Source organism: Symphalangus syndactylus, chromosome 24, assembly GCF_028878055.3.
Source record: "Symphalangus syndactylus isolate Jambi chromosome 24, NHGRI_mSymSyn1-v2.1_pri, whole genome shotgun sequence".
NCBI classification, from domain to species: Eukaryota; Metazoa; Chordata; class Mammalia; order Primates; family Hylobatidae; genus Symphalangus; species Symphalangus syndactylus.
The window spans coordinates 52,270,573-52,281,141 of NC_072446.2; the positions used below are offsets into that span (position 1 = coordinate 52,270,573).

At 49.5% G+C, this 10,569-nt stretch overlaps 1 protein-coding gene across 1 annotated transcript; it reads left to right on the plus strand.

The window, feature by feature from the left end:
• Positions 1 to 670: 670 nt before the first annotated feature.
• On the plus strand, positions 671 to 4,460 carry CST5 (cystatin D). Its single transcript, XM_055266611.2, has 3 exons — positions 671 to 973; positions 2,793 to 2,906; positions 4,127 to 4,460. Exons 1-3 carry the CDS (start codon positions 743 to 745, stop codon positions 4,208 to 4,210), a joined length of 429 nt encoding a protein of 142 aa, XP_055122586.2. The 5' UTR covers positions 671 to 742; the 3' UTR covers positions 4,211 to 4,460.
• The last annotated feature ends 6,109 nt before the right edge of the window (positions 4,461 to 10,569 follow it).

Below are 10,569 nucleotides of genomic sequence, written 5' to 3' on the forward strand. Positions count from 1 at the left end.
TCCTGGGTTTCTGTCACATCTCTGTTGGACGGCAGCTCCGCAAGTTCATGTCTATGCCTCCATTGCCCAGACTGCATGGTGCAGGGGGAAGCTGGTGACAGGTTTGTTTATTGAATAATGAGGAGTTATGAAAAGAGAACCCAGTGAACTTTACCCAAAGGTTAATTACTTTATGTTTGGCAAAGAAGTTCCCCAGAACAGGACATGGACAAGGTCATCCCGAAGCTTCTGAAGCAGCTCCCTGCTCCAGGAATTCCCAGACCATAACCACGTGCTCCTGGATGCCCCTGATATCTGAAGACTTTAGGAGGCCAAGCCCTGTATTTCTCCCTTTCCTGAGGAAATAGGTGGTCACCAGGTTCACAGCCCAGGGAGCAGCGTCACCTCTCTGGAATCCAGAGTGAGCCAAGCTTTAGAGCACTGAGGAAGAGGGGCAGGGCTGTGGGGAGGTTGCAGTCAGGACAGGAGTGGGGAGGAGGATGAGGAGGAGGCATGGGAGGAGCGAAGGGAACTTAGAGGGGGAGGGAGGGAAGTGGTTGGGGGTGGAAAGGGAGATAGAGACAGAAGAGGAGGGGTAGAAAGAGGAGGAGGAGCCAGGGGCGGGGCCAGGGAGCAGGTGGGGTTGGGGGACACCCAAGTAAGATAAATGCACAGCTGCCTTCTGGCCTGGGCTTCCTGCCTCAGCCTCCTGCTGCTTTGCTCTCTGGGAGATCCAGTTCCTTGCTCTGTGTCCCAGTAGAACATGACCTGGCCCATGTACACCCCACTGCTGCTGCTGACTGCCTTGATGGTGGCCGCGGCCGGGAGTGCCTCGGCCCAATCTAGGAACTTGGCGGGTGGCATCCATGCCGCAGACCTCAATGACAAGAGTGTGCAGCGTGCCCTGGACTTCACCATCAGCGAGTACAACAAGGACATTAGTAAGGATGAGTACTACAGCCGCCCTCTGCAGGTGATGGCTGCCTACCAGCAGGTGCGTGCTACCACCACCCCGGGGGGCCTGAGTCCCAGCTGGGTTTGTTGCCTCACCCCCCAGAGGACTCCCAGCAAATCAACATTATCTAAACCGTAGACTCATTCAGCTTTCCCTGACTGTCTGCTGAGGGTCTTCATGCCCTAGGACACTCCCGGGCCGTGATTGCTGAGTTCAGCCCTGTCCTGTCCCCTCGGCCTCCTTTAATGTGCAGCAGCCGCTGTGTCTGTACCATGACCGTGGCATTTCCCAGGGTCCAGCAGGTGTGGATGGAGATTGTGCTGACTCTGGGTGGGCTTGGTGCAGCTCAGGATGAGATCCAGGCCGTGAGGCTCATCCTCCTGCCTGAGTCCTCTCCACAGCAACCACACAGGAACCTGGCTCCTTGTCCTGCAGAGCCCTGCTTCCCTCCGAAGTCACGCCCCTGGGCACAGCCCATTAGGGCTAGTGGCCTTCACTCTCAGGCCGGCTGACCACCCCCTACAGCCCAGGACAGCTGAGTTCCTGCTGGGGTAGAGCACGCCTGACCCTGCCTCTGCCAGCTGACGCAGAGCAAAATGAGGACAGCAGTCACCCAGCAGAGCGAAGGAGGCAGTTGGGTCCAGAGGGAGGGATCTTCAGCAGGGCTACCGAGCCCAGCTTGACCTACGTCCCATGGCAGAGCAGCAAACAGTGACACAGCGACCACTTGGCTATATGGCCTGCCAGCCTTTAGAGCTCCTCCACCTTCTCTTGGAAAGTCAGAGGAGTCCAGACCAGCTGCGTTTCTCCTCCTGCAGCCCTCTCCCTGCACAGGAGGGGCACTCCCTGGTGCTGTGGTCCCTGCTGGCCTGCACCTCCCTCTCAAGTGTGTCACTCACTGGGAGTGAAGCACAGAATGATGTAGATCCTTGGGCCCTGGAGCCTATTTTACAGAGCAGCAGACTGACACCGGAGGGATCCACAGGACTTGCATGTGGTTCTACAAGACTTGTATGTGGTTCCACAGGGCAAGGTCTAGCACCCTGGTCCTGGGGTCCCTCATCCCATGCTTCTCCAGTTCTGACAAGTCAGGTCTGGGGGCAGAACTGTGCAGGGAAAGCATTCAGTTCTCTTCTGAAGTTGCAACTATAAGACATGCAGATGTGTGACTCACTTTAGAAATATTGCCTCGAAAATCACACCTGGAATGGAGGCGTGTGGGAAGCAATGTTTATTGGCCTAAAACATCAACGTATGTGAGCCTCTCATCTCTTACCGAGAAATGAGGAAAATACCTCTGGGTTAAATGGCAGGAATGAGATGCTCTGTGGGCTGAATGCCAGGACCTGAAAGTTAGCCAAAATTTCATCATCAGGTAACAGCCTTCCTAGGATGGGTCCAGTATCCCTGCCCCTGAGCACAGGTAGCAGAATTCAGTTAATTTTTTGCTGTGGGAAGTAGCATTCCCTTGGTGCTTAGACCCTGCCCTGCAAGCCTGTGCCAGGACTGTTTCTTTGTCCCACCCTGGCTGGCTCCCCAGAGCTGTGACTTCTGTTCCTGAATCCAGCAAAGGGGGTTTTAGGCCCTGGCTTCCATCTGCCCTGCCCCTGCTTCTCCTCCTACTGGGCTGCATGAGACAGCTTGCTTGACATACCCAGAGAAAACAAGTTACTAGGGAGGCCCAGGACACAGTACCCCTGCCAGCCAGCAGGAGAAGGTGGATTGTGTGCCTTTTGGGTGACAGTGTGGGCAGCATGAAGCCCCAGGCAAGCCCAGTGACTCAGTCACAGTGAAGTGCCTGTGTGTGCATGAAACTGACAGTGTGCTGTCCTTGCTTCCTGCTCTTCCACGCGTGTAGATCGTGGATGGGGTGAACTACTACTTCAACGTGAAGTTCGGTCGAACCATATGCACCAAGTCCCAGTCCAACTTGGACAACTGTCCCTTCAATGACCAGTCAAAACTGAAAGAGGTATGTGCCTGATGTGGGTCAGGGGCATCAAGTACTGCCGAGCAGTGTGTGCGTGTGTGTGTGTGTGTGCGCACCTGTACTCCTGCACATGCTTTGGAGGGCACGTGTGCATGTGTGCAGATATTTGTAGAGCCATGTGTGCAAGGACGTATTCATGTGCGTGGGAAGATGCATGTTGTTTGGCACACATGTGCAGATGTGTATTGTGAAGTGAATGAATGTGTGTGTGCATATGGAGTTTCGTGTGTGCATGAATGTATGTGTGGGATGGTATATACATGTGGGTATGCATGCGGAAAGGTGCATATGTGTGCATACATGAGGAAGGTGCACAGGACTGTGTGTGCACATGTGTGTGGATGTGTGAAGGAGTATGTGGGTTCACGCAGAGATTCGTTTGGGTGAGGGTTGGTGTGAGTTAATATGGATGCCTATGTGTGTGCAGATGGAGTGGTGTGGATAGGGGTGATTAATTTGTTTTGCTAGGAAGACTTTAGCTTGGTAATGGTTACTGGGAGGTCAACTCTGCCTGCCTTGGAGTGTTGCCTGTTGGACTGGAGGAAGCAGCTGCTGGGCTGGGTTCTGGTCAGAAAGGAGGGACTCTGTCTAATCCCAGCCTCAGGCACCTGCCTGCAGCCAAAGCCACTCCGAGCAGATTAGAGGGAATTAAATGCCTGTTAGCTGAGAAGCCCTGGACCTGTCCCAGCTCACCCAACACCAGCCTCTCCAAGAACCCAGGATTTCTTTTGAGGGCTCTGCTCAGGGTAGAGCCACGCTCTCCTTGTCATCTCCTCACCACCTCAGGCACTTTGAGTTGCAATCCAGTTCCCCAGGTTCTTCCCTCTGGCCCCTCTTAGTGCTGGCCTTGGTGCTGGAGGTGGAAGGAGCTTGGGGCCGTGAGCCACCTCCCCCATCCTCCACCCTTGGGGCTCCCAAGGCCTTGCACAGGCTGCTTCTCATAGGGCTGTGCTGGGACAGGAATCCTGCAGGCTGCGATGAGGGCCCAATGTCACCTGGTGACTTGGAGCCTTGGGAGGGGCAGTGGAACAGTCACTGCCCAGTTAGGCTCAGTGCCCTGGAACTCAGCAGGGGTGGGTCGGGGTCAGGTGGCAGTGTCTCATCTCCATCCGTTCTCACCCCCATTCTGATGTCTCATTCCTGGGCATCTTTGGCTGTAACTGTAACCCACATTTGTTTTCTCCCTCTCTTTCTTTTCACAGGAAGAGTTCTGCTCTTTCCAGGTCAATGAAGTTCCCAAGGAGGATAAAATTTCCATTCTGAACTACAAGTGCCGGGAAGTCTAGGGGTCTGTGTAAGGCCTGTCACACTGACCACCTCCTACTCCCACCCCCTGTAGTGCTCCCACCCCTGGACTGGTGGCCCCCACCCTGGGGGAGGTCTCCTCATGCACCTGCATCAGGAGACAGACAGAGAAGGCGGCAGGAGGCCTTTGTTGCTCAGCAGGGGGTTCTGCCCTTGCTCCTTCCTTCTTGCTTCTCATAGCCCCAGTGTGCAGTGCACGCTCTCCCAACTCCTGCAATTAAACAGTAGCATCACCTCCCTCTGAGTTCTTGGCTGTCTGGGGATGTGCACACAGGCAGGGTTTCTGCAGTTCCTTTATGAAGCCTCCTTGTCCTGCTGGTGTGGAGATCAGAGGAGTATCTAGGAACTGATGTGGCCACAGCAAGACCGTCAGGGGAGCTGCTGCTATAGGAGACCTGGGCCTCAGAGCAGGGAGAGAGCAGCCAAGGGCTGGGAACCCAGGACTTCAGCTGCAGCAGCCCCTGGTGAGGGGGTCAGGGAGAGGAGGGGGCCCAGGCTGCTAGCCCCAGAAGCTGGGCTACTGGTTTGGTCTGAGCTCCTGGTCAGACCAGGAGGAGGGGGCTGGCTGTCTCCACAGGCAGGGGCCACGCCTCGGTGGAGCTCGCCAGGCCGTAGATTCCATCTGTGCTTGCAGAGCTGAGCAGACTCCAGGGACTGAGCTGCTCTCATCAAATCCCCTAGACACTAAATAGATAACGATAGATATCTGCTTCTTTCCACAAGAGACTTTAGGCCCTCACATGGAAACGAAGGCCAAAAGTGTGTATGTGTGTGTGTAACTGATTGGGAGAATTGCCAGCCAGACCAAAAACGGGCAAGATCACACGGAGAAAGCAGTGCCTGCTGTCATCCATCCTGGGAGGGTGTGCCCCAGGGTGGGAGGTTTTGTCAATTCACACCCACCAGCCCATTCTCTGGACTTGAAGTTTTAAAAAGTCCTCATGTCAAACTTAATATTAGGGTTAGAGAAGTTAAAACACAAATGAGACTGGCATGAAGTAGACTGTTTTTTCCAAGGAGGATGTTTCAATTAATAAAAAAAAAATTAGTGTCAGCATGATTCATAGAATAGTAGATATTTGTGCCTCAAGCAGGAGGCTACAGTCCTAAATCACATGGACCCAAGCCCACACAGTCCTTCTCTTTGCTATTTTAGTCCAAAGAGAAGGGGGTGCAGCCCTCAGGACAGGTGCCTCTGGCCCATGGCTCTGAAATGCCTTTGCCACTCAGAGCTGCATTGACCAAGGGTGGCTGCCACAAACACTGAGGGGAAATGACAAAGGGGAAGCTGCTGAAACAGCCCTGAGGCCAGCACCCACTATGCCGCACCTAGGAAGCCAGGAGGAGAATGGTCTGGCAGGGATAGTGAGCAGCATCTGCTTCCATTTACTCTCCACCCCCATGGGATTTAACCGAGTCTGTGATGTGGGAAGTGAAGCAGTGCCCAGGCAGCCATGAGCGAGGGAGTCAAATCTGGGCCTCATCCTCTCAGCGGAGGGTGCGTCTGGTGATTCAGGCTTCTACTGGGAGAGAGGGGCTGAGGGCAGAGCAGCAGGTGTACAGATGTTGTGGTTGGGGACAAAGTCTTCCCTGCAGGGAGGCGCTCATAATTTTCCGTGTGGATGAAGGGTTTTTTGACCAAAGGGACCACCATCCAGGCGCACAATGAACAGCTGATTTTTTGAAAAACAGTCCCTTTCTGACACAATTCTATCTTCCTTGGGGAAGACGGTGTGACGTCGGGGCTCTGCACAGGACTCCCCCCACTTTTCCCTGTGTGTCTGCTCCCTAGGAGCAGAGCAGGATGCGGGGAAGCTGAGAGTGAACAGGTCCATCTTCTGGGCACTGAGCTGTGTCTTTGGAAGAGGGTAAAGAAGTTCCTGATCAGGTCATGTTAAGTGTCTTCTAGGAGTTCCTTTAGAAAAAATCATGCACCAGATCAGAGGTAAAAGATGGAAACTGCAGAGGTTGGAAACCCCTCATCCAGCATAGAGAAATCACTCTGGAAGGAGGGGTGAGTGGATCGGAGGCCTGGGAAGCACGAGACAGCACAGTCTTTCCTTGGGCAGTTGGAAGCTCTGCATGATCACAGGCAGACGAGGTGCTGCAGGGCCTGAGGCTCAAACGATATCGGGGCTTTATGTATGAAAAATAGAGCAATATTAGCAATACAAAAGAAAGCATGAAAGTTAATGTTTATTTGGGAAAAGAAAATAAATTATGGCAAAATATTCACTTTTTAAAACACTGCAATATACTGCAAACACCCACAAAATCCAGAAAATAACACACACCCACAAAATCCAGAAAATAATCAGCGACCAAAATCAGTACTGTAGTCAACACACTCAGTATTGAGTTGTTGCAATAAGGGAATAAAGTCACAACAAGGATCCTCAGATGATTCAACAAACAAAGGAAAAAAGGTTATCACAGGATTGGAGGAAGGGATTTTGAGGCTGTATTGATGCACTCAGAGCATGGCAGGCTTCTGTGAAAAGGAGCCAGGGTCAGATCTGGACTGCAAATTGTACCCAGCTCCTCCTATCTCCTCAGAACCCATAAGGTTCAGGCAGATGTGGGACGTTCTTTCCAGAAACCCCTTCTCTGTAGCTCTGTGCTTCTGGTTAAAGGTGGACCTAGATCCTCCAAGCAGTGGGATGTTCTTCTTACTCATAAGCAAAGTTTCTGACAGCCTTGACGCTAGAGAACAAGGTCTTCCATTGAGTCAGAAAGCAGTTGTCAGCCAAGGAAGAGTCTGCTTGACATTTCAAAGCTGCAGCTTGAGACTAACATTGTTTCCTGTTCATGATGCCACTGGCTTTGACCCCATCAGTCCCTCAATCCACGCTGCAGATGAAAGGGCAGATTTGCCCTTCCTTAATCCACGTGATTTTTACTGTCTCATAGAATGTTTTTGTTTAATTAACTAGTTGACACAACTCTGTAATGTTTTCTGCCTATGTTTCCATATTCAGCTAATGAATTACTATTTGCCTCATCATAAGACATTGAATTTGTACCAGAACTTTTATAAATATAGCAGAAAGATAAACCAGTCTTTCCACTAACAGTTTGATGATTTGTGAACTTAATGGTACATAACATCCTTTTTCTGCTTCGAAACTCATATTGGTAATATCGTGCAACCTTTCCTGATTGTTGTCAAATTCGGAAAAGCCTCTTGCAGTTTCCTTTCATATGTGAACTCTAAGATTTTAGTGCTTTCTAAATTTTATAGACATAAGATTGATGATCTTAAAGACTCTTTGTATTAACAATGCTCACTAACACAGCATTTTTAAACTGTCACTGTTGTGTAGTGAGCTTCAAAATTGTGCAAATGTATCATGATGTGCTATATTGATTAGCTCATTGAACATGCAGGAGTTTGTCCTGGAAAAAGTATCTCTTCAAGTCGTCTCACCTGTTGGTCACAGTTTTACATCTGTGTTGCCTGAAGCTGGGAGAGTCAACAGAATAATTGTCAGACCCGCCCCTCCTGTCTGTGCCACTCACACACACATGGGCAGTATTCTTGCATAGCGTATGGGCAAAGGAGGACCTGAGGGAGGAGACAAATCCACCAGCCACAAAAGTAGAAGGAGACTTGAAGAGGTGAGGGAAGGAGAAACCATGCAGAAGAAACTGCAGAGGCCTTGGGACCTGCTGAGAAGCTTTCAGCCGCATGTAAACTAAGTCCCTAATTAAAAATGTCTTGAATGCAAAGGGAATGCTCTACCCTCATGATAAGAAGCCCCTGGGTGAGGCAGGCTTCAGGAACAGAACTCCCAGCATGTAGCTCTGCTTCCTTGGGATTCTCTCAGCCTTACCTTTCTGTTCTTGAAGCTTCAGCCTCGAACTGGTAGCAAGGTGGTTGCAACAGCTCCAGACATCACATCATCAACACCAACATCCAGAGGCAGAAAGAGCCCTGGGAAAAGCCTTTGTTCCACACCTCCTTCCTGAATGTGAGGAGGCTCCTCCTATGCACCCCCTAGCTCACCACCCCTGCAGTCTCATTGGCTAGGGCTGGGTCACATGCCCACCCCCTACACCAATCCCTGTTAGGAATTCACATCATCCATTGTGTCACCAGCACTCAGTGAAACCTGTGGAAAGGATGGCAGCATCCTGGAAATAGCACAAACTTCAGCATGATCAAAACGATGACATGACTGGAGAGGGAATAAATAAATTATGCACGCACAAGATGAAACCATCATTAAGAAGTATTAGATAGCAATCTGTGTTAAAATGAAAAAAATTTTAATACACTTTGAATACATTATTTTATAGAAAACAAGATCTATATGGTATGTTAATACAAAGCTCTTTCCAAAAACAAAACTAAACACACGCGTGTATGTGTGTATCTAGACATGTACACAGACATACACACACATGTATACACAGAAACACATCTGAGGGGAAGAGAGAGAGAGAGAAAGGGAGAGAGGATGAGAAGAGAAGAAAAAGAAAGAAGAGAAGAATTTTGCATTTTTCTGTTTCATTTGAATGTTATTACAATGTGCACGTTGTTCTAATTATTCGAATTATTTTAAATGTCATCCATGGGTGTTTGGGGGATGATATGGGTTGTTTTTCATTGTACCATCCCTATGTCTGCATTTTAAAAACTAACAAATGCTATGGCTGAATGTCTATTGGTGTGGTTGATATGCCTGCATATGCTTAATAGCACATTAATTGCTAGTGAATCAGGAGTTGATATTCAGCATCAGGGGTTTCCCCTGACCCCTGAGTTGCAACAGTCATTTAGTGTCCAATACATTTTTCCTTGTTTTTCATGACGCTGAATATTTGTGGATAGATCCTCTCTCAGCTACACTGTGAGCTCCTGGGGAAAAGAGGGTATCTTCGCTCACATTCCTTAAGGAGCGTTTACTAGCAAAGAACTCATCATTCCTGTGGGCACAACGATTGCAATTAGCAGGTAGATTCCAGCTTGGCTTTAGAGTGCGTGATCTATTTCATTCTCCTGTATTCTACTTCCATTGAATGTAAGGAGGAGGTAGTCTGCTGCTCAGTTATGTTGAAAGTAGGAAACATCCAAGTTTTGAGAGGTTGGTCTGCATTTAATTTCAGCACAAGCTCAGAACTTTCCATTCACATCTCAGCACCCATACTTACATATTGAAATGGTGCGCCTTCAGTGATCTCATTAGGAATCTGATGAAAATTGTAGAAATGGTGTGTGTGTGTGTGTGCACACTTCTGCATAAAAACACTCATAAACTACAGAGTACAATGGAGTTTCTACAAGCTCTCAATGAACTCTCATATTAAGGGACTTTGTTCTGGAAACCTGAACAGCCATTGTCAATTCCCTTCCTCTTGCCTGCTCCTGAGTGCAAAGACTGAAAGTATCAGGCAATGGACTTTCAAGCCTTCCTCACCTCCGGGGAAATAGAGCTCAGGTCCAGTCAACAACTGCCAAGCACTCGGCCAGGTTACTACTAAGAGAGGATCTGCTGGATAAACAGAGAAAGGCCCCCTGAGGGGAGTTCTCTCTCTCTCTCTCTCTCTCTCCTCCCCACCACCCCCAACCCTCTTCTCATGCCCTGTGACCTCCTCCTGCTCCTACTCCTCACCTTTCAGGCTATAGTGTGGGACAGGATGTCTAGAGCTATGGTGTCCACATTTCACTCATGAGCCGTGTGCCCAAGAACAAAAGCCCAAGGAACAATGGAGAAGATGGAAGGAAACCACCTGGGCCTCTGCAGATGATTTTGCACGAACTCCATGAACACCACTCATGGCCTTTGGTAAATAACCAGTGTTGTCATGGGAGAGGCGGCCAGTGTTTCTCAGGACTCCTGCTACCTACAGCCAGGACGCTCCTAGGAGCGATGGAGCTGACACATTACTTAGTGTCAGTTCCAGAGCCAGGGAGGCAAGTGAAGCTTACTGTGTGACAAGAACATAATTAAGCTGAAAATTACATGACCTGACACCTTACCCTCAACCTACCTCCTACTTATTTACTTACGAGTACAAGGGGTTTCTGGTACCTGCCCAACCTTCCTCATCAGGTGGATCAAAGAAAATTATATGAGTGAAAATATTTCACCAAGTCCAATACAGATGGACACTTTGGTTTGCATTTCACTAAGCATGAAGAGGCGAAAAAAAAAACCCAGCTGAGTAAGAGATTTTTGGGAAAAAGTAACTTTCCAGATGAAGCATTGGTTTTCTTCAGCAGGTCTTATGGATGTGAGAACATTTGGACCATCTGTTGAAGGGAGATATCCAATCTCCTAAACAAAAATGTTCCAAACTTTCACAGACCTAACACCCACTGTACTTTAAAAGGCAG

What these genes read in the sequence shown, in the direction of transcription:
- CST5 (XM_055266611.2), top strand. Translation starts at nt 743, where the DNA reads ATGACCTGGCCCATGTACACCCCACTGCTGCTGCTGACTGCCTTGATG. An exon ending in TGATGGCTGCCTACCAGCAG is followed by an intron (nt 974 to 2,792) that starts GTGCGTGCTACC and finishes CCACGCGTGTAG; the next exon opens with ATCGTGGATGGGGTGAACTA. An exon ending in ACCAGTCAAAACTGAAAGAG is followed by an intron (nt 2,907 to 4,126) that starts GTATGTGCCTGA and finishes TTCTTTTCACAG; the next exon opens with GAAGAGTTCTGCTCTTTCCA.